This window comes from Leucoraja erinacea, chromosome 32 (genome assembly GCF_028641065.1).
Source record: "Leucoraja erinacea ecotype New England chromosome 32, Leri_hhj_1, whole genome shotgun sequence".
NCBI classification, from domain to species: domain Eukaryota; kingdom Metazoa; phylum Chordata; class Chondrichthyes; order Rajiformes; family Rajidae; genus Leucoraja; species Leucoraja erinaceus.
In genome coordinates, this window is record NC_073408.1 from 18,739,408 (window position 1) to 18,760,517 (window position 21,110).

Below are 21,110 nucleotides of genomic sequence, written 5' to 3' on the forward strand. Positions count from 1 at the left end.
AACTCCATACAGACTGCACCCACAGTCAGGATCGAAAACTAGTCTCTGGCGCTGTAAGGCAGTAACTCTACCGCTGCGCCATTGTGACATGCCATCTGGTTATCCAGTTGTCTGGTCATCTAACCTCACTGGTGGAAGTTTGCCTAATGGGGAAATGTCAGGAATATTTCCTACACGATAACAATAACAAAATAGATTTTTTTTTTTTTTTTTAAATGGAGATAGATAAAAATCTAAAATAAAAACAGAAAATGCTGGAATTATTTGACAGGTCAGGCACCATCTGCAAACAGAGGGAAACAGAGACAAAAGACTGTAAAACACTTTGCCACTAACTGAGATATTGAAAGGTGCTACGCAGATACATTTCTCTGCACTCCCTGAACAACATATATATTTATATAAAAGATAATCAAAAGATGCTGCCGTAAGATCAGGATTTGCAATACAGGCTTAAGTCTTTTTTTCCCCTCACACACAATGACTTTATTAAGATTTGACCTTTAATGCTTGGTCAGTTTCTGGCTTGCAACATGGCATGGTAGGATATTGAAGCACACTGGAGTTTGTTTGTATGCAGGCTGGTAGCTGCTTAGGGCTATTTGTAGCCACTGAAATGCTTAGATTATTCAGACATTTTGTGAGCTAAAATTACGATGAAGAAAAATAAGAACAGCAGCCTCAACAAAATGCGTTGACGTCCTATTTACAGCTTTCCCATAAATAGACTTATCACGTGGTGTAGTTGATTCAAAAGACACTTCCTCTGAAATAATGCTGATTGCATGTTTTGCATTGTAATCTCCCACTTCCTTTTCCTCCAGGAGTAACTGCAGATTGGTTTAGTTCAGTGGTCGGTCTGACTGCACAGTAAATGTTGGGCAAAATTTTGCACTTAATGCAAAAAATCCACTTGGCTGTAAATCACACTGAAATATGCCCGGGTCATTATCTTCAGCAGATCATCTTTTCACTGACTGATGCATGGAGAGTGTTTCGAGGAATGCGAGCCAAAGCTGGCAAGCCAGAATACCAATGATTACCATGTTGTATGATTCTAGGATTCTCTGCGGTCCTAATTGGATAGCTCTCCAAAGAGCTAACAGGACAAAAGGCAAAGTGGTCTCCCCCCCTTGCTTTAGAATTCTGCACTGGAATGGAATTGAAACTATCACCACCCCACCCCTAGGCTACAGTATCAGCCACTGAGCCTCACTGGACCTATTGGGATAGGACGTGGTCTGGTCGTTTTGGATACACCTCAGGATCTAACAAAAAATCCCAATGTACAGCACAGTGGTACAGCGATTGTGTTTCTGCTTCACAGCGCCAAAGACTGGGTTCAATCCTGACTACAGCTGCTGTCTATTCGGAGTTTGCCCATTCTCCCCATGACCACATGGATTCCTCCAGATGCTCCGGTTTCCTCCTACATCCCAAAGACGTACAGGTTTGTATTTTAGACACAAAATGCTGGAGCAACTCAGCGGGTAGGCAGCTGATGTTTCATTCTTCCCGCGTTTCATTTCTACGCAGGTTTGCAGGATAATTGGCAAATTGTCCCAAGTGCGTTGGACATAGAACCAGTGTAAGGGGTGATCCCTGGTCAGTATGGGATCAGTGGGCCGAAGGGCCTGTTTCTATGCTGTATCTCTAAACTAAACTACGTTCCCAATGTGACGTTTGGCGCACATAGTCCGGTTGAGGTGTACCTGTGTATGGAGTCTCTCTCTCGGGCTGGGCCAGCCCAAAGCAGAAGCTGTCCACTGCCACGGCCAGGGCCTGGGCAAAGTTGGCGTCCATAAGGAAGGAACCATCGGAGGAGCTGACCATGCTGCAGCGGGCGCTGGTGAAGTTGTCCTCGGACACCGAGCCCCAGCCATTGGCCAACGAGCCCCCGATGGAGCTGTCACACTCGCTGAGGCTGGAGGTCGGGGTGCGGCAGAGCCGGTGGAAGTATCGGTGAGAGTTCACGCGGGCAACCTCCATGTCCAAGTCTTCGTCATCCTCATCGTCATAGTCCACCATGTCCATTTCCAGGTCGGAGAGCTGTGGACCGCAGATGTACCCGTACGTATGGGGAGGTGAGAATGGTCTTTCAAATGTGGACAGGATGTCCGTAAAGTGTCTGTAAAAGAAGAAAATATTTGGTTCAGCGATCCCCATGACCAGAAGCTTCATACACAAGTGTTATGAGGCAATTCAAGAAGGTTTAGTTTAGTTTAGTTTAGAGAAACAGGCCCTTCGGCCCACCGAGTCCACACCGACCAGCGACACCACACACACGCACACACACACACACACACGCACACACTAGGGACAATTTACAATTGCACCAAGCCAATTAACCTACAAAACTGTACATCTTTGAGTGTGGGGGGAAACCGAAGATCTAGGGGTAATACGGTGAATGTGTAAATTCCAACACCCGTAGTCAGGATCGAACCCGAGTCTCTGACAGTGCAAGCGCTGTAAAGCAACAACTCTACCGCTGCGCTACAGTGCGGTATTAAAAGTAGTAAAGTACTTTTAGATAATTAGTAGCAGCGCTAGGCGTTAACGAACCTCTAGTGCAGTCATTAGATTATTGGTGGCATTGTGTAGAAAGTTGCACAAGAATTAGACCACGTGCTGTGTTATGTTTCCACATCCTACCCTCCTTCGCAATTCAATCAACAGATCATTCTATCTTAATGTCGTTCCAGTCTTATCTTTATATTAACTGTGTCTCCGATATTCATCTCAACTATCAACTGCATCCGCTGTTCCAGATGTCAACTTCTCTACATCGGCGAGACCAAGCGCAGGCTTGGCGATCGCATCACTGAACACCTGCGCTCAGTCCGTCTTAAATAACCTGATCGCCCGGTTGCTCAGCACTTCAACTCCCCCTCCAATTCCCAATCTGACCTTTCTGTCCTGGGCCTCCCGCATTGCCGGAGTAAGGCCCAGCACAAGTTGGAGGAACAGCACCTCATATCTCACTTGGGCAGTTTACACACCAGCGGTATGAACATTGACTTCTCTAATTTTAGATAGCCCTTGCTTTCTCCCTCCTTCTCCTCCCCTTCCCAGTTCTCCCACAAGTCCTACTGCCTCTGCCTACCTCTCGTTTTCCTGCGCCCCCGCACACCCCAAACAGCAGTCTGAAGAAGAGTCTCGACCCGAAACGTCACCAATTTCTTCTCTCCATAGATTAGGTATGTTACAAAACCTACCTGAATCGCCATTGGGAATCTGCCCACAGCCAGGTCCGCGATTTTGGCGCTGTTTGGAGGGGGCGGGTTTAAAACGCGATTTTTACTAGGCTGTACTAATCGCAGATGTTCAGCCTAGTAAATCATTAACGAAAAATCGCTGCAAGACCCGGTCGCAAAAGGTATTATTAGTTTTATAGGCCTCGATAATATAGTTATAATAGTTTAAAATTACTGTCTGATTCCGCAACATCTCGCAGCCCCAGGGTTTTATAAAGCAAACAATTAAAGGTATGTACCTTATTTTTACATTAAACGGGGCATATATATAACCCTATATATCAAGTTATCTATAGCGAGTAGTTCCTTTTGGGCTTTTTATATCCCGCAGTATTTTTCTCGGCATTTGAGGGCACTAATCCAGCGCGCTGTCAACATTCTAAACCAGCGCGTTCACAGAAACCCACTAGAAAGCCGATTTAAATGGGCATTTATTTACAGCAATTGAACACTAAATTCCTTCCATTTGGCCTATAAATTAATGTAAATTAGATATAAAAATCATGTTATATTGTGAATTATTTGTGAATAATCTTTGGACACTTAGGCTATTTAAAAATGTTAATCTTTCCTTAAGAAATGGGCTTTTGATTATCCAAGATCACAGCTTTTTTGTAATGTCCATTGAAAATCAATAGGGAACAAGATGCTAATTTCCGAGTATGAAAATGGCCATAACTTTTTTAATACTTGAGATATGAAAGTGAATTTGGTGTCAAATTAAACTTATTGTTATGCTTTATCTGATGGGATAAATTGCAGACTTGATTTTCAAAATCTCAAAATTTTGTAACATTGCTACATAGATGCTGCCTCACCCGCTGAGATTTTCCAGTTTTTTGTCTATCCTTTGCAAGGGATCATTTCACATTCCCACCAGTCTGCAGATAAGATGGATAAGGACATTTCTCTCGAGATCACTGTGGGGTTCGTTAGGGAAAATCTTACATTCATGATCCTGAGGAACACCATTTCTTCCTGTGTTAATAACATCAGATCCCTATTGTTAAGGATGTTTATTTAAAGGGGTTCTGTTGGGTCACACTTCAGACTGCTCATAGAAACACACAGCTCCGTAACAGGTCCCGAGTTCAGTTTAGAGATACAGCGTGGAAATTGGGCTTCAGCCCTCTGAGTCCACACCGCCCAAGGATCACTCGTTCACACTAGTTCTATCCTACACAATAGGAGCAATTTACAGAAGCCAATTAACATACAAATCTGCACGTCTTTGGAATGTGGGAGGAAAGCTGAGCACCTGGAGTGAACCCACGTGGTCACAGGGAGAATGTACAATTCTGTACAGACAGCATCTGTAGTCAGGATCAAACCTGTGTCTCTGGAGCTGTAAGTCAGCAACTCTACTTCTGCACCACTGTGCTGTCCCTTCCGCCCATCAAGTCCACACTGACCCATAAGCATCATTTTATATTAATCTTGCATTAATCACTTTTTAGTCTCCCTACATTCTCATTAATGTCCCCCTTAGATTCGACCACGTGCCTACACATTTGGGTCAATTAACCCTACATTTCCTCCAGATGTGGAAGGAAGCAGGAGAACCCGGAGCCGGAGAAAACCTACATGATCCCACAGGAGAACGTGCAAACTCCACAAAGTTACCATTGAACCCAGGTCTCTGCCGTTGTGGGGCAGCGGCTGTCAAGCGCAAAGCGACAGAAAAGTTAGAAAATTAGAAAGGTTCCTTCTCAAACCTTTGTCTGCCCTCGTCTGTTAGCTCCAGGTACTGAGCCCCTTGTTCTGGACAAAGTCCCCTTTCAGTGTTATAGTCTGCAGACAGTGGGAGGGTGGCAGTGGACTGAAGGCTGTAGCACCTGGACTGACTGGGCAACGTGTCTCCAGAGGGAGCACAGTATTCCCTCCTCTGCCTTCCTGGCGAGATCGTACTCGATTCAGGATTCTTTGCGGCTTTGCTTTGCCTGAAACAAAAGAGCAGTGTCAGTGAGCCTTTCTCTTACTGAGGAGCCGCATGCTAAGCTAAGAGGTGGATGTGAGGAAGGTGAGAACAAGCATAGGTCACCCCACAGTTTTGTGGCTCTCCAATCTTGTAAGGCATGTGTAAAATCCAACGCGTTACTATGTGCTCTTATATCTCCATGTATAGCTTTGATTGAATTTGGTTTGTTAACAGCCTGGTGATGTGTTGCAGGCTCCCTTGCATTGTTGGTGGTTCTAGATGACAGGCTGTCTTGGTGTTCAGGCCCAGGACCCTTCTTTTCATTCAGATGGGGTTTTTTAAGGCATCACTTGAACTGAGTAATACCCAGTAGTAGTGATTTTCATTTATTGCATTACCCCATATCATAGTTTAGAGTGATACAGTGAGGATGATCATGCCATTATCATATTGAATGGCGTTGCTGGCTTGAAGGGCCGAATGGCCTATTCCTGTACCTAATGTCTATTGTCTATTGAAACAGACCCTTCAGCCCAACTTGCTCATATCGGTCAACATATACCAGCTACACTAGTCCACCCAGCTCGCATTTGGTCCATATCCCTTCAAACCTGTCCTATTCATACACCTGTCTAACTGTTTCTTAAATTTTGGGATAGTCCCAGCCTCAATTACCTGCTCTGGCAGCTTATTCCATACACTCACCACTCTCGGTGTGAAAAAGTTACCCCTCAGATTCCTATTAAATCTTTTCCCCTTTACCTTAAACCCATGTCCTCTGGTCCTCGATTCACCTACTCTGGGCAAGCAACTCTGTGCAGCTCCCCGATCTATTCCTCCCATGAATTTATACCCCTCAACAAGATCACCCCTCATCATCCTGCGCTCCAAGGAATAGAGTCCCAGCCTACTCAACCTTTCCCTATAGCTCAGACCCTCTAGACCTGGCAACATCCTTGTATACCTTCTCTGTACCTTTTCCAGCTTGACAACATGTTTTCTTTAAACATAGTGCCCCGAACTGAACACAAAACTCTAAATGCAGCCTCACCAACGTCTTATACAACTGCAACACAACCTCCCAACTGCTATACTCGATACTCTGACTGATAAAGGCCAATGTGCCAAACGCCTTTTTGACCACCCTATCTACCTGCGACTTGACCTTCAAGAAACCATGCATAACCCTCTTATCTACAACACTCCCCAGAGCCCTCCCACAGATCCTGCCCATGTTAGACTTCCTAAAATGCAACACCTCACATTTCCCTCTATTAAATTCCATCAACCATTCCTCAGCCCACCTGGCCAATCGTTCAAGAACCTGCTGCAATCTTCACAATCTGCAAAACCTCCCATTTTTGTATGATCTGTAAACTTGCTCATCTTGCCGAATATGTTCTCATCCAAATCATTCATATAGATGACAAACAATAATGGACCCAGCACCCAACCTTGAGGCACACCACTAGTCACAGGCCTCCAGTCCTAGTAGCAACCTTCCACCATTCATTTATTATTGCATTGTAAATTATTGTATATTTAGTCATAGTCATACAGCATGGAAACGGGTCCTTCGGCCCTGCTTGCCCACGCCGGCTGACATGCCTCATCTATAGTAGTCTCACCTGCCAGCGTTTGGCCCGTATCCCTCTAAACCTCTCCTATCTATTTACCTATCTGAAGAAGTGTCTTGACCCAAAGCGTCACCTATCCCTTTTCTCCAGAGATGCTGTCTGACCCGCTGAGTTACTCCAGCTTTTTGTGCCTATCTACCTGTCGAAATGTTTAGTTTGGAGCTGCAGTGCGGAAACAGCATCTTCGCCCCACCTAGTCCGTGCCGGCCAACGATCCATGTATGCTAGCATGATCCTACACACTAGGGACAATTTACAATCTTTACCAAAGCCAATTAACCTACAAACCTGTACACCTTTAGAGTGTGGGAGGAAACCGGAGTACCCAAGGAAAATTCCCATGGTCACGGGGAGAACGTTCAAACTCCATACAGACAGCACCAGTAATCAGGATCGATCCCGGGTCTCTGGCGCTGTAAGGCAGCAACTCTACCGCCGCGCCACCGTGTCGCCCTCAAATGTCTCTTAAACGTCTATATCTATATGTAATTGCGTTTACAGGCCTGTTGAGCTGCAGCAAGTCAGAATTCCATTGTCCTATTATCAGTTCATATGACAATTAAAGACTCTCGACTGTTAACAGGAGCAGCCCAAGAGTCAAAGAAAGGTACACAAAAATGCTGGAGAAACTCAGCGGGTGCAGCAGCATCTATGGAGCGAAGGAAATAGGCAACGTTTCGGGACGAAACGTTGCCTATTTCCTTCGTTTCATAGATGCTGCTGCACCCGCTGAGTTTCTCCAGCATTTTTGCATACCTTCGATTTTCCAGCATCTGCAGTTCCTTCTTAAACACCAAGAGTCAATGACACTGGAGTGATGCAGCTGGACTTCGTAAGCATGGTAGAAGTACCTTTGTAAACCTGACTATTCTTTTTTCAACAAACCGGTCACCTTTGTCATTCCTCATGACTTTATTCCAAACATATTTATCTCAGTGAATTTGAATTCCTTGGCTGCCTCAGTGTTAGTTTGAATCCGCTATTCCAGATGGTAAGTCTAGGTCTCTGTCTTGCCAGCCTATAACTGCACCATTTTGCTGCCATATGTCCAGATCATTGCTGCTCTGTAATTCTGCATCTGCCTTTGATCTGTGTCCCTTTGTGACCACATCCAATTAAAAAATAATCTATTTATTTATCTCTCTCAGAAATTGAATTGATCCTGTGTTCACAGCCTCACTGAGGATTCTGTTATTCATTTCCGCCACCTGTGGGTATCAAAATGCTTCCTGGTTTCCCCCAGAATTGTATCAACTCTAATTTCACGGTAATTCCTTCTTGGCCCACCCATTGAAAGGTGTTCTCAATCATCCCGATTGCCATTCACCAACCTATTTATACAGAACATAGAAAGATACAGATGATAGACACAAATGCCGGAGCAACTCAGCGGGTCAGGCAGCATCTCTGGAGAAAAAGGACGGGTAACTTTTAGGGTTGCGAACCTTCTTTAGACTGGCGAAGGGTCCCGGGCCGAAAAGCCATGCATCCTTTTTCTCCAGAGATGCTGCCTGACCCGCTGAGTTGCTCCAGCACTTTGTGTCTATCAGAAGTATAAAACAGCATCTACAGCTCCTTTTCACACAGAGAAAGGTACAGCACAAGAACAGGCCCTTTGGCCCGCAGTATACATGTCAAACATGATACCAAGATAAATTAACCTCATCTGTCTGCACATGATCCATATCCCTCCATTCCCTACATATCCTTATACCTATGGAACAGCCTTTTGAACAACAGTCATACTTGCCTACACCACCAAGACTGACAGAGTATTACACACAGCCACCACTGTAAAAACAATTGCCTTGCACATCTTCTTCAAACGTTGCCCCTTTTCACCTTGAAGCTATGCACTGCACTCTAGTCTGTGACATTTCATCCCTGGGAAAATTATTCTGACTGTCTACCCTATCTATGCCTCTCTTGCTTTTTACATACCTCAATCAAATCTTCTCTCACCCATTGTCGTTCCAGAGAAAAGAATCCAAGTCTGGGTTCAACCTCTGCTTATAACTATTACCTTCTAATCCAGGCAACATTTTAGTGAACCATTTCCACACTCTCTCCAAAGCCCCCACAAGGTTCCTGTGATGATGCAACCAGAACTGCAAATATAAATGGTGGGAGTGCTGTCTAGTCTCATCCGACACCATCAAAAACCCAAACCAATCCATGCACGTCGGGGGCGGCACAGTGGCAGAGTGGTACCCGGGTTCGATCCTGACTACGGGTGCTGTCTGTATGGAGTTTGTACGTTCTCCCCGTGACTGCGTGGATTTTCCTGGGTGCTCCGGTTTCCTCCCACACTCCAAAGACGTCCAGGTTGTAGGTTAATTGGCATCAATAACATAATGTAAATTGTCCCAAGTGTGTGGGATTGTGCTAGTGTAAGGGGTTCACTGTACGGCACGGACACAGTGGGCCAAAGGGCCTGTTTCTGCACTGTATCGCTAACAAAACACCTCAGATACTCAACTTGGAGAGCATTAAATGAAGATAGACAAAAAATGCTGGAGTAACTCAGTGGGATAGGCGGCACCTGGATAGAAGGAATGGGTGACATTTGGGGTCAAGACACAAAGATAAGGAAGAGTAGGGTGTGAAACTGAGATATCAAAAGAGATGCAGTTCAAGGAAATTGTAGAATAGATCATTGTTAGCGAGGAGAAGGGAACAACAAAGCAAATAGAGATAAAATGTAATCAGGGGACAGTCAGACTGGTTGGAGAACTGGGAAGGGGAGGGATGGAGAGAAAGGGAAAGCAAGGGCTACTTGAAGTTAGAGAAGTCAATATTCATACTGCTGGGGTGTAAGCAGCCCAAGCGAAATAAGAGGTGCTGGTTCTCCAGTTTGCGCTGGGCCTCATTCTGATGATGGTTGAAGCCCAGGACAGAAAGGTCAGTGTGGGAATGGGAGGTGGCGTTAAAGTGTTAAAGGAGTTAAAAAAGGATCTCGACCCAAAACGTCACCCATTCCTTCTCTCCAGAGATGTTGCCTGTCCCGCTGAGTTGCTCCAGCATTTTGTATCCATCTTTGGTTTAAACCAGCATCTGCAGTTCCTTTCTACACACTCCTGAGCATCAATGTTGTGTCTTTCTCATGAGCATCTCATAGCATGATCAATAACTCTCCCGCTCAAACGTGGGACCACAACTTTCCTTCAAAATTATGCCTCCCGAGGACAAATAAACGTGCTGCCCCTTCCATCGTCTCCTGTTTGCTCAGAACTATAGAATGACCCTTACCGTTCCACTGGTCCAGGTTCCTGCATAGGGTGAGGGGGAGGAGGAGGAAGAGCATCAACCAGCCTTAGCCCAAAACCATGATGCTGAGCCTTTGGAGAGCAGAAAGTCTTCATCAACGTCTTCCCATCACCTGCCAAACAGACACCAAAATAAGGGGCGCAGGGCAGCAGTAGATAACAGCAATCTAGGCATAACTGCATGGTTCTATTACAATGTATAGACCCAGGTAACATGACAGAGCAGAGGGATCTAGGAGTCTAGGTACATCGTCTCCTGAAAGTGGCTTCCCTGAAAGTGTTAAAGAAGGGTTCTGGTACATTGGCCTTCATCAATCAGGCTGCAGAATGTACAATTTGGGACATTATGTTACAGTTGTAGAAGACATTGGTGAGGCCGCATTTGGAGGATTGTGTTCAGTTTTGTTCACCCTGCCACAGGAAGGATGTCTTTAAAGGAATGAGTGCGGAGAAGATGTATGAGGATGTTGCCAGGACTTGAGGCCCAGATCTAAAAGGACAGCACAGTAGCATGGTGGCACGGCAGCGTAGCGGTAGAGCTACTGCCTTACAGCGCCAGAGACCCGGGTTCGATCCTGACTACAGGTGCTTGTCTCTCTGGAGCTTGTACGTTCTCCCTGTGACCTGCATGGGTTTTTTCTGAGATCTTCGGTTTCCTCCCACCCTCCAAAGACATACAGGTTTGTAGGTTAATTAGCTTGGTATGAATGTACAATTGTACATCTGTGTGTAGGGTAGTGTTAATGAGCGGGGATCTTTGGTTGGTGCAGACATGGTGGGCCGAAGGGCCTGTTTCCCTGTTGAATCTCTAAACTAAAATGAAAAGACAGGGCTTAATTCCTTGCAGCGCAGTGGGATGAAGATGATTTTAACAGATATATAAAATCATGTGTTCCACCATGTATATGACTGTAATCATTCCCACCACTGCCTGGCCCACGGCACAAACATGAAACAAAATCCCCTCTAATGTACAATGCCCAGGGCTCCTAGACAAGCTCATGATTGAGCTAGTAGCTCCTCGACCACAAAAAGCTGGAGTAACTCAGCGGGTCAGGCAGCATCTCTGGAGAAAAGGAATAGGTGATGTTATGGGTAGAGACCCTTCTTCAGTCTGAAGAAGTTTCCAGTCTTCAGTCTGAAGAAGGATATTGACCCGAAATATAACTTATTCCCTTTTCTCCAGAGATGCTGCCTGACCCACTGAGTTACTCCAGCTTATTGTGTCTATCTTTGATTTAAACTAGTATCTGCAGTACATTCCTGCACATTCCAACTTATTGATCTTATCCAGATAGCACCATGTCAGCCTTTCCACATGAAAGGAGGAAGATGGAACTCGAGAGTCTATATACATGTTGTGCTGATTTCATGTGAGATTTGTCCAAAGCTTTCTGAATCAGTAGCAAATGCTGGCCCAGGGCTAAACATAGATCCTTGGCAGGAGAACAGGTAACATAGGTCTCGTCCTCTCTCTCTCTCTATCTAAATATATATTTTTCTGTATTGTTGAGTACAACCAGTAAAAACTGAAAATGAAATAGAATTGTATTCATATTATTCTCTTACAAAATAGAGCGGCATGGTGGCGCAGCAGTAAAGTTGCTGCCTTACAGCACCAGAGAGCCTGGTTCGATCCTGACTATGGGTACTGTCTGTATAGTTTGTACGTTCTCCCTGTGACTATGTGGGTTTTCTCCAGGTGTTCGGGATTCCTCCCACATTCCAAAAACCTGCAGGTTTGTAGGTTAATTGGCCTGTGTAAAATTGTCCCTAGAGTGTGTAGGATAGAACTGGCGTACACACTGGTTGGTGATCGCTGGTCAGTGTGGACCCAGTGGGCCGAAGGGCCTGTTTCTACGCTATATCTCTAAACTGAACTAAAAAAAAAATTCCCTTTTGCACACTGACAATCAATAAATTGTTACATGGGTTTCTTTCCATATTAACATATTCTATCTCCTGTTCTATATTGCAGTAATCATCATCCCAAGTGCCTGATACACTATATGACTGAGCTTCATATATTTTTCAACAACACACATAACTATGCATCATATGCAATACACTTTAAAATTATATAATACGAATATATTAACATGACATACACATCGGCAATGTATCAACATATGTTTGTCATATTGCAGATTGTATTCTGTACTTATGCTTTTTAAATATTCTCCACTTCAAGATAATTGCTGCCATTTATAGATAATGGTTATTTTAAGGATAAACAAGATGTACTAAATATTTTAATAAGAATGAATGAGCCATGGTAGAAATAAATATAGAGGAAAAGCGAGAGAAGCCTGAAGAAGGGTTTCGACCCGAAACGTTGCCTATTTCCTTCGCTCCATAGATGCTGCCTCACCCGCTGAGTTTCTCCAGTATTTTTGTCTACCTTCGATTTTCCAGTTTCCAGATCTGCAGTTCCTTCTTAAACAAGCCTAGGATTAAACTGCTCGTAAGTCAGTGATACAGACTCAACTCGCTGGCTGAGATCAGAGCAGCGTAGTTAAATAGCATGCTGGCCCTGATGGTCTAGATGCATGCGAGCCTGGAGAATTGCTAGAACCTGTGAAACTGTACTCCAGTCACATTGTAAGCCGAACAGAGAAGGTGAAATGAAGAAAGCAACTATGAGCTAATGCTGCTCTCTAGAGGTGAAAGGCAGCACCTACAATACCCTGACAGACTTGGGGCATTAGAAATATTCTACAAAGGCACAATCAATATTGTTGGTGCTGTCAACAGATGATACATCCCTGCATGCAGAGCAGCTTACGTTCATGCTTCATTCAGAGTTCCGTCTTGCGGTGTCGTGACCTAGATTCCATATTCAACAAAAGACACAAAGTGCTGGAGTAACTCAGCGGGGACAGGTAGCATGTTTGGAGAACATGTCTAGGTCACATCTTGGATCGGGGCCCTTCTTCAGTCCATGTTCTCTAGAGATGCTGCCTGACCTCGTGAGTTACTCCATTTTGTGCCTTTTGTTGCAAATCTATCCAGAATCTGCAGGTCCTTGTGCTTCCTTGTTCAAATCCTGAATATTGAACGTTTCACCTGTTCAGACTCAGAGAGAAGACTGATAAGCCACCTTGGAAGAAGGCATGGCTCATGTTGCAGACAAAGTAATTGCAATGTGAACGTACATCCCTGGTGCTGGGAGCTGGACCTCTGTACTTGCTCTTTGGTCAGAGTCTGGTATATTGAGTGCCAGATACAAACAGAGAGACACTGACCCTCCAGTCCACATGAATCAACAACACTCATCCCAGTTTATTCTCCTCACATTCCCGTCAATTCCCCCGAAACTCGATCAATCACCAATAAACCCGGGCCAGTTAACCTATGAACCCACATATCTTTAGGATATGGGAGGAAACCAGAGCACCCAGGGAAATCCATGCAGTCACAGAGAGAATGTGTGAACTCCACACAGACAGCATTGCAATTTGGATCGAAACCGAGTCTCTGGAGCCATGAGGTATCAACTCTACACGTTGCGCCACTGTGCAGACTTCAAGTTCATGGAGGGTCCCACCTCTGATGGGAAGTCCACGAGTGGTGTGAAGGTCCAATGACCTTATATTACTTCCCTCCTGTCACTCACTCTGAGTGCGTGAGTATGTTCCAGGCAGCCACCCATTACATGGGAGGTAGCCAGGCCTGTAGGCTCTGGCTGGGTCAGAAATGGGCAGCATGAGGTCACACCGCCACAGTGGGAATGGGGCACCATGGACTCAGGGCACACCAACCTTGATTTAGTGACTGCATGGTGGGGCCAATTAGGGGAAGCGTGTGGCAGGCACACCTGGTAACTGTGCAATGGGACGTGCCGTGTGAAAGGCATCGCAACATCACAGTGGTTGCACTGTGAGTGAAACTGCAAGGGCTTCTTCATAGTGCTGCACCTTAAGTCTGAGGTCAAACCACAGGCACCGGCAAATTCTATCAAATTGTTCGGAGCCAAGGCAAATTTGAGTTTAGTTTAAAACAAAGGTAGACACAAAATGCTGGAGTAACTCAGCGGGACAGGCAACATCTCTGGAGAGAAGTAATGGATGACGTTTCGGGTCGAGATCCTTCTTCAGACTGATGTCAGGGGAGTGGGCGGGACAAAGATAGAATATAGACTGAGACAGTACGACTGGTAGGAGAACTGGGCAGTGGGAGGGGATGGGGAGAGAGGGAAAGCAAGGGCTATTTGAAGTTAATGTTCATACCGCTGGGGTGTAAACTACCCAGGTGAAATATGAGGTGCTGTTCCTCCAATTTGCACTGGGCCTCACTGACAATAGAGGAGGCCCAGGACAGAAAGATCAGAATGGGAGAGGGAGTTACTGTGCTGAGCAACCGGGAGATCAGGTACGTTAATACGGACTGAGCGGAGGTGTTCAGCGAAACGATGGCCTAGTCCGCGCTTGGTCTCGCCGGTACAGAAGTTGACACCTGGAACAGCGGATACAGTAGATGAGGTTGGAGGAGGTGCAAGTGAACCTCTGCCTCACCTGAAAAGACTGTTGGGGTCCTTGGATGAAATCGAGGGGGGAGGTAAAAGGTAAAGGGAAATGTGTTGCATCTCCTGCAGTTGCAGGGGAAAGTACCTTCAATTCTGTCATTATGTGAATGGCGCTGATGGTTTTACCTTTGCGGGTGCTCGCTGGGCTGGTGATGGCGGCTGGCACGTTCCCTGGCGTTGGGTTGCGACAAATGGCCATTACCGGCCCGTTGTTTCCTGGGGATTAGAGTGGAAGAATTCAATGTGCATCTTCAAATGATCAAGAGTTCCAGTTCCAGTATATCCAAGACCATCAAAGAATATATTTCAACAGATGTAACTTAAAACACGTGAACTTCCTTAGCAACCTTGGCAGGGTGATGTGGAGGTGATGATTCATCTTGTGGGAGAATCTAGGATTCGGGATCACTGCTTATAAATAAGGTGCCATCCATTGTAGACAGGGATGGTGTCCAGAGCATTCAGGAAGTATTCAGACCCCTTCACTTTTTCCACACTTTGTTACATTACAGTCTTATTCTTAAATGGATTAAATTATTTTTTTATCATCAATCTACACACAATACCACATAATAAAAAAGTGAATACAGGTGTTTAGAAATGTTTGCAAAGTAATCAAAAATAAATAACTGAAATATCACATTTACATAAGTATTCAGACCCTTTACTCAGTACTTTGTTGAGGCACCTTTGGCAGTGATTACAGCCTCAAGTCTTCTTGGGTAAAATGCTACAAGCTTGGCACACCTGTATTTGGGTAACTTCTCCCATTCTTCTCTGCAGATCCTCTCAAGCTCTGTCAGGTTGGATGGGGAGCGTCGATGCACAGCTATTTTCAGGTCCCTCCAGAGGTGTTCGATTGGGTTCAAGTTCAGGCTCTGGCTGGGCCATTCCCAGACTTGTCACAAAGCCACTTCTGTGTTGTCTTAGCCGTGTGCTTAGAGTCGTTGTCCTGATGGAAGATGAACCTCCGTCTCAGTCGGAGGTCCAGAACGCTCTGGAGCAGGTTTTCATCGAAGATCTCTCTGTACTTTGCTCCATTCATCTTTCCCTCGATCCTGACTAGTCTCCCGATCCTGCCGTTCAAAAAAACATCTCCACAGCATGCTGCTTTACTGTAGATATGGTATTGGCCAGGTGATGAGCGTTGCCTGGTTTCCTCAAGACATGTCGCTTGGCATTCAGGCCAAAGAGTTCAATCTTGGTTTCCTCAGACCAGAGAATCTTGTTTCTCATACCTTATGGCAAACTTCAAGCAGGCTGTCATGTGCCTTTTACTGAGTGGCTTCCGTCTGGTCATTCTACCATAAAGGCCTGATTGGTGGAGTTCTGCAGATATAGTTGTCCTTCTGGAAGGTTCTCCCATCTCCACAGAGGAACTCTGGAGCTCTGTCAGAGTGACCATTGGGTTCTTGGTCACCTCCCTGACCAAGGTCCTTCTCCCCCGATTGCTCAGTTTGGCCGGGCGGCCAGCTCTATGAAGAGTCCTGGTGGTTTCAAAGTTCTTCCATTAAAGAAAGATGGAGGCCACTGTACTCTGCAGGACCTGCAATGCTGCAGAAATTGTTTTATACCCTTCCCCAGATCTGTGTCTCGACACAATCCTGTCTCGGAGGTTTACGGACATTTCCTTCATCTTCATGGCTTGGTTTTTGCTCTGACATGCACTGTCAACTGTGTGACCTTATATAGACAGGTGTATGCCTTTCCAAATCATGTCCAATCAATTTAATTTACCGCTGGTGGACTCCAATCAAGTTGTAGAAACATCTCAAGGTTAATCAATGGAAACAGGATGAACCTAAGCTCAATTTTGAGTGTCATAGCAAAGGGTCTGAATACTTATGTAAATATGATATTTCTGTTATTTCTTTTGAACTTTACAAAATTTTCTAAACACCTTTTTTCTCTTCTTCATTCTGGGGTATTGTGTGTAGATTGATGACAAAAAAAAAAGAATTGAATCCATTTAAAAAAAGGCTGTAACGTAACAAAATGTGGAAAATGTGAAAGTGTCTAAATACTTTCTGAAGCACTGTAGTTCATATTTCTCTTAGTGTGTTGAGAGACTGGAACTCTCTTCTACAAAGGGCAGTGAGTGGGAAATAGAAGCTTTGAATATTTTTAAGGCAGAAGTGTAAGTAAAGGGAGTGAAAGGTTACTGAAAGTTGATGAGAATTTGGAGTTGAGTTTGAAATCAGACCATGACTGGCCTTCCGGTGTTATTAATGGTGTTAATATCCGTGGTCTAATTAAATAGTAAAATAACTACATGCATCTCTAATTCATGTGTTTATATCTTACAGTAGAGTGTTTGAGATGTATAGACTCGAAAGGTCAGGAACTTTTGTTCTCTCAACCATTCAAGACTCTGTGAGGTTCCTTTCCACACCTCAAGGTGCAAGGTGGATATTTATAAAAGGTGTCAAGCACACTTTCCAAAAGCTTGAAGGTTTTCAGCTGTTAATGAGCCCATTAAAGCTCTTTAAAGGCATTTATGACAACCAAAAAGCAAATGAGAACAATTTAAAATGACAGATGAAACTAAGCAGTTCAAACTACACCAGCTAAAATAAAATAAACAATTTGAATTAAAAAGGTCAAAATAATTGAATTGAAGAGGTTAACATAAACATATCAACATTAAAAGCTGCCGAGATCAATGTGTAAAATGAACGGCTTAAAGTAGTTATAACAATCGACTTAACAATTGATTAATCTGTGTTAACTTGCAGGTAAACACTAAATGCATCTAATATGACAGCATGAATCCAGCTGTCCCCATTAATAACCGTACCTTCATAGTTTACCATAATTATTGCTTGTATGACTATGGAAACACAGGGAAACGAATCAGTTGCTATAGGGAGAGAGGGAGGGAGGGACATTTGAAACCAAGGCACCAACTAGATCAGCCTCCCCTGGATAGGTGGCAGAGACTAGTGGTGCCTATAACTCCGGCACTGTGCAATGGGACAGAGATGCTGCCTGGCCCACTGAGTTACTTCAGCATGTTGTGTCTATTTTAGCTACATAATGAGGCCTTGGTGGTGGGCAGGAGGAGCACGTTATAACCCAGACCTGTACTCCACCTTTCTAACAACTGCAGGCTTCTTGCTGAGGAACAGATTCACTGACAACCAGCAATTGTACAGTAGCATATGAAGTTAAGAAGAAAGTTGGCCAAGTTGTAACCCTAGCTTTATACCCAGCCTCACTCTTCCAATTACGTCCATAAAGAATTGGTTAGGTGTTCCGTTTCAGACCATTGATAACACAATATTCAAGATAATGTGGTGAAGATTTGGCTGAGTTGACTGTAATGCCTGCAATTGGCAAGAGATACAACATGGAAACAGGCCCCTCGGTCCACCGAATCCACGCTTTGATCACCTGTTCACACTAGTTCTATGCTATCCCATTTTCTCATCCACTCCCTACACACTAGGGGCAATTTACAAGAAGCCAATTAATCCATAGACCCGCACGTTTTTGGGACGTGGGAGGAAACCGGAGCACCCGGAGGGAATGCACGCGGTCACAGGGAGAACGTGCAAACTCCACATAGACAGCACCCGAGGTCAGGATGGAACCGGGGTCTCCAGTGCTGCGAGGCAGCAGCTCTACCATCTGTGCCGCCCCTAATGTTGAGAAGCCTGAGTAGGCCGACAATTCCCATTGGGAACAATGGAGCTGTATTTGAACAGACCAATGATTGCACTTTGAACTCTCTCTGCTTTGCCGAGCTTAATAACGTTCCGTGCTAAGTATTTTGCGTCCTTTGTTTTCTCGGCACTCTTTCAGCTGACAAACATACTGAAGCCAAGCGTTGGATTACTCCGTGAAGTCATGTGCACAGTGCCACAACAAGGAAGCGGTCTGCAGAATTCCAAGTGGCAGTTTCTGTAAGAAAAGCGAGTCAGTTGCTAGGCATCCGATGGAATGAACTACTTTGGAGTCTCTGAACATTTTTGCCAGCTGCTTAGAACTCGTCATGGATCAGCCTTTGGGAATTGTAAGCTTGTTCCCTGATTTTAAAATGTGACCTAATTTCCAACTCTGCACCATCATATTACAGCCTAATGGTGTCTAATAAAGTGCGAGCCCTTGGCCGACAGTGATAATGGGTTCAAATCTCGCCTTGGCATTTTGAGCAATTTGTTTATTAAAAATAAGTCAATTGAGAACAAGACACAAAATAAGTCGAGGGACCCTGGCTGAGGAATCCGATTATTGTTTTTTAAAAAAGTATTTTCGTAAAGACAACATTGTTCTTACCCATTTGGCTCCGACACATGAAAGATGCAGATAACGGATTATCGGAGGGATTTACTGCACTAGAAATATTATGTTAAGCAATGGAAGTAACTCAAGCAACTATGTCCGGTGGGAATCCTAGTAACTCGGTATGGCACCGGGAAGAAAGCAGCACATTCAGAGGATGGTGGGCTTAAGGAACGAGCTGTCGGAGGAGGTTTTTGATGCAGGTACAATGCCAACATTTCAAAGGCGCTTGGATAGGTATGTGGATAGGAAATGTTTAGATGGGCCAAATGCAGGCCAATGGGACTGGCCTAGGGGTATCTTGGTTGGCATGGATGATTTGGGCTTAAAGGCCTGTTTCCATGCTGTATGACTAAGTGCTGTGACTAATAGACACTTCCAGGCTGTGTGATTTGCATGCTCACCTTTGTTGCAGTTTTTATCCCAGAATTCCACGTTTGGCCGCAGATAGGGCGGCATTTTCTGCGACGCCTTTACTACATCGTGACCATAGCCACTGATGTTGTTTCTGTTGATGTTGTTCTTCAGCAAAGGCAGAGGGCTGTGGTCTGGAGTCATCTGGACACTGCAGTTGGATACGGTGGACCTCTGTGTGAGCGGAGTGCTGAACGTCTTCAGATCTTTGCCACTAACATCAGAGTTAGCCGTCCCACTCAGGAAGTTGTCAGGCATCAGTCCGGGCCGATGGACTCTCAGCACTGGAGTCTTCTCAAATGTCGAGCCTGCAAATGAAAGAGGCAGATTCAGAAGGACAGCCTAAAGTGCATCAATTGACTGACTACCATGACAAGGGCTCATTACAATGATTCCATGATACTTTACAAGTGATAGGAGCAGAATTAGACCATTTGGCCCATCAAGTCTACTCCGCCATTCAATTATGCGTTTATTGTCACATGTATCTAGGTACAGTGAAATTCTTCGTAGTGGATGCGCTGGCGTACCACTGCCCAAGAGCGGAACTTGCTATCAAAACATGGAGGGGACGGGGGACACAATTTTTTGCCGGCCACGCGCGCACGCGCACACTCACACGCGCGCGAGGCTTTGGAGACTCAATCCAGCGCTAAATGCAGCTCAACACTGCCTGTCTCACCGGGTTAACCACAGCCCTGCCTGGACTGAGGGGACACCAGCACTGCTTCTCCGCGCTGGCCATATTTCCCGCAAGTCCAGGAAGGCTGTCGGCTCACCTGGCGGGACAAGCAGAGTTAGTTGGGTTTAGCGCTGTTTCTCTGTGCTGGCCCGCATGACTGCCGACCAAAGATCCTAGATCCTATAGCGGAGGATCTTTGCTGCCGATCTCTCTGGCCACCTGCCGGGGTGGGGGACTCGGGAGGGGGCAGGACAGCGCCGGAGACCCGGCCGGGATCATCCTGGCTGCGGATGAAGCGTAGGTCTGTGCCACATCTCCCTCCTCCAATCCAAAGATCTTATAGCGGAGCTCCGCTATAAGATCTTTGCTCCAATTCACCGCACTCTATCCTCAATCCACCCCCCCCCCCCCCCCCCCCCACTCCTCCCTCCTCCAATCATCGCGCTGAATCATGTCCCGCCCCCATTGCCTGCCGACCGACGTCTCTCTCCTCCAATCGGCGCCCTCGATCACCGGGTTTTAAATCTGGATTACAAAAACCTATTTCTTACCTATTTCTCTGTACGTCTGGTTCTCCCAGCTGTGCATCCAGAGAGGACGGCGACTCCCCACACTGAGGGTCTTGGAGCAGCTGTTTGACTTCCAAGAGTTGGACAGCCAAGGCGAATCTGTCAGGTTCATCCTGGGTTAAATCAAGAAAAGGTTGTCAGATAACTGTTTAATGAGCAGCAAATGCAAACCATCACTCATCCTGGCACAGCTTACCTGTGTTTGATTATAATGTCGTCATTAGCCCACTTGTACATGCCTGCGAGGCACAAATAACATGAATTAGTAAAACGGAAATAATCCTTCCCCACATGGAAATTCAACAGTCGTCTAGTCAAGGAGTGCGACACAAAATGCTGGAACAGCTCAATGGTTCATGCAGCATCCTCGAAGAGAAGGAATGGGTGACGTTTCGGGTCGAGGACCAGAATGTTATTCCTTGAGTCTGAAGAAAGGTCTCGACCCGAAACACCACCTATTCCTTTTCTCCAGAGATGCTGCCTGTCCCGCTGAGTTACTCCAGCATTTTGTGTCTATCTTCAGTGTAAACCAGCATCTGCAGTTCCTTCTGACACAAG

At 45.4% G+C, this 21,110-nt stretch overlaps 1 protein-coding gene across 3 annotated transcripts in view; it reads right to left on the reverse strand.

The window, feature by feature from the left end:
- Window positions 1-21,110, reverse strand: part of robo4 (roundabout, axon guidance receptor, homolog 4 (Drosophila)) — a 96,378-nt gene that overhangs the window by 7,287 nt on the left and 67,981 nt on the right. For 2 of the 3 annotated variants that reach the window (XM_055660831.1, XM_055660832.1), the window contains exons 12-18: window positions 20,749-20,791; window positions 20,535-20,665; window positions 19,292-19,609; window positions 14,730-14,819; window positions 10,062-10,191; window positions 4,973-5,197; window positions 1,713-2,128 (exon numbers count right to left, since the gene is read on the reverse strand). In XM_055660831.1, coding sequence (XP_055516806.1) covers window positions 1,713-2,128; window positions 4,973-5,197; window positions 10,062-10,191; window positions 14,730-14,819; window positions 19,292-19,609; window positions 20,535-20,665; window positions 20,749-20,791 — 1,353 coding nt within the window. The remainder of the gene's footprint in view (window positions 1-1,712; window positions 2,129-4,972; window positions 5,198-10,061; window positions 10,192-14,729; window positions 14,820-19,291; window positions 19,610-20,534; window positions 20,666-20,748; window positions 20,792-21,110) is intronic. The other variant, XM_055660833.1, reaches the window with a different exon arrangement.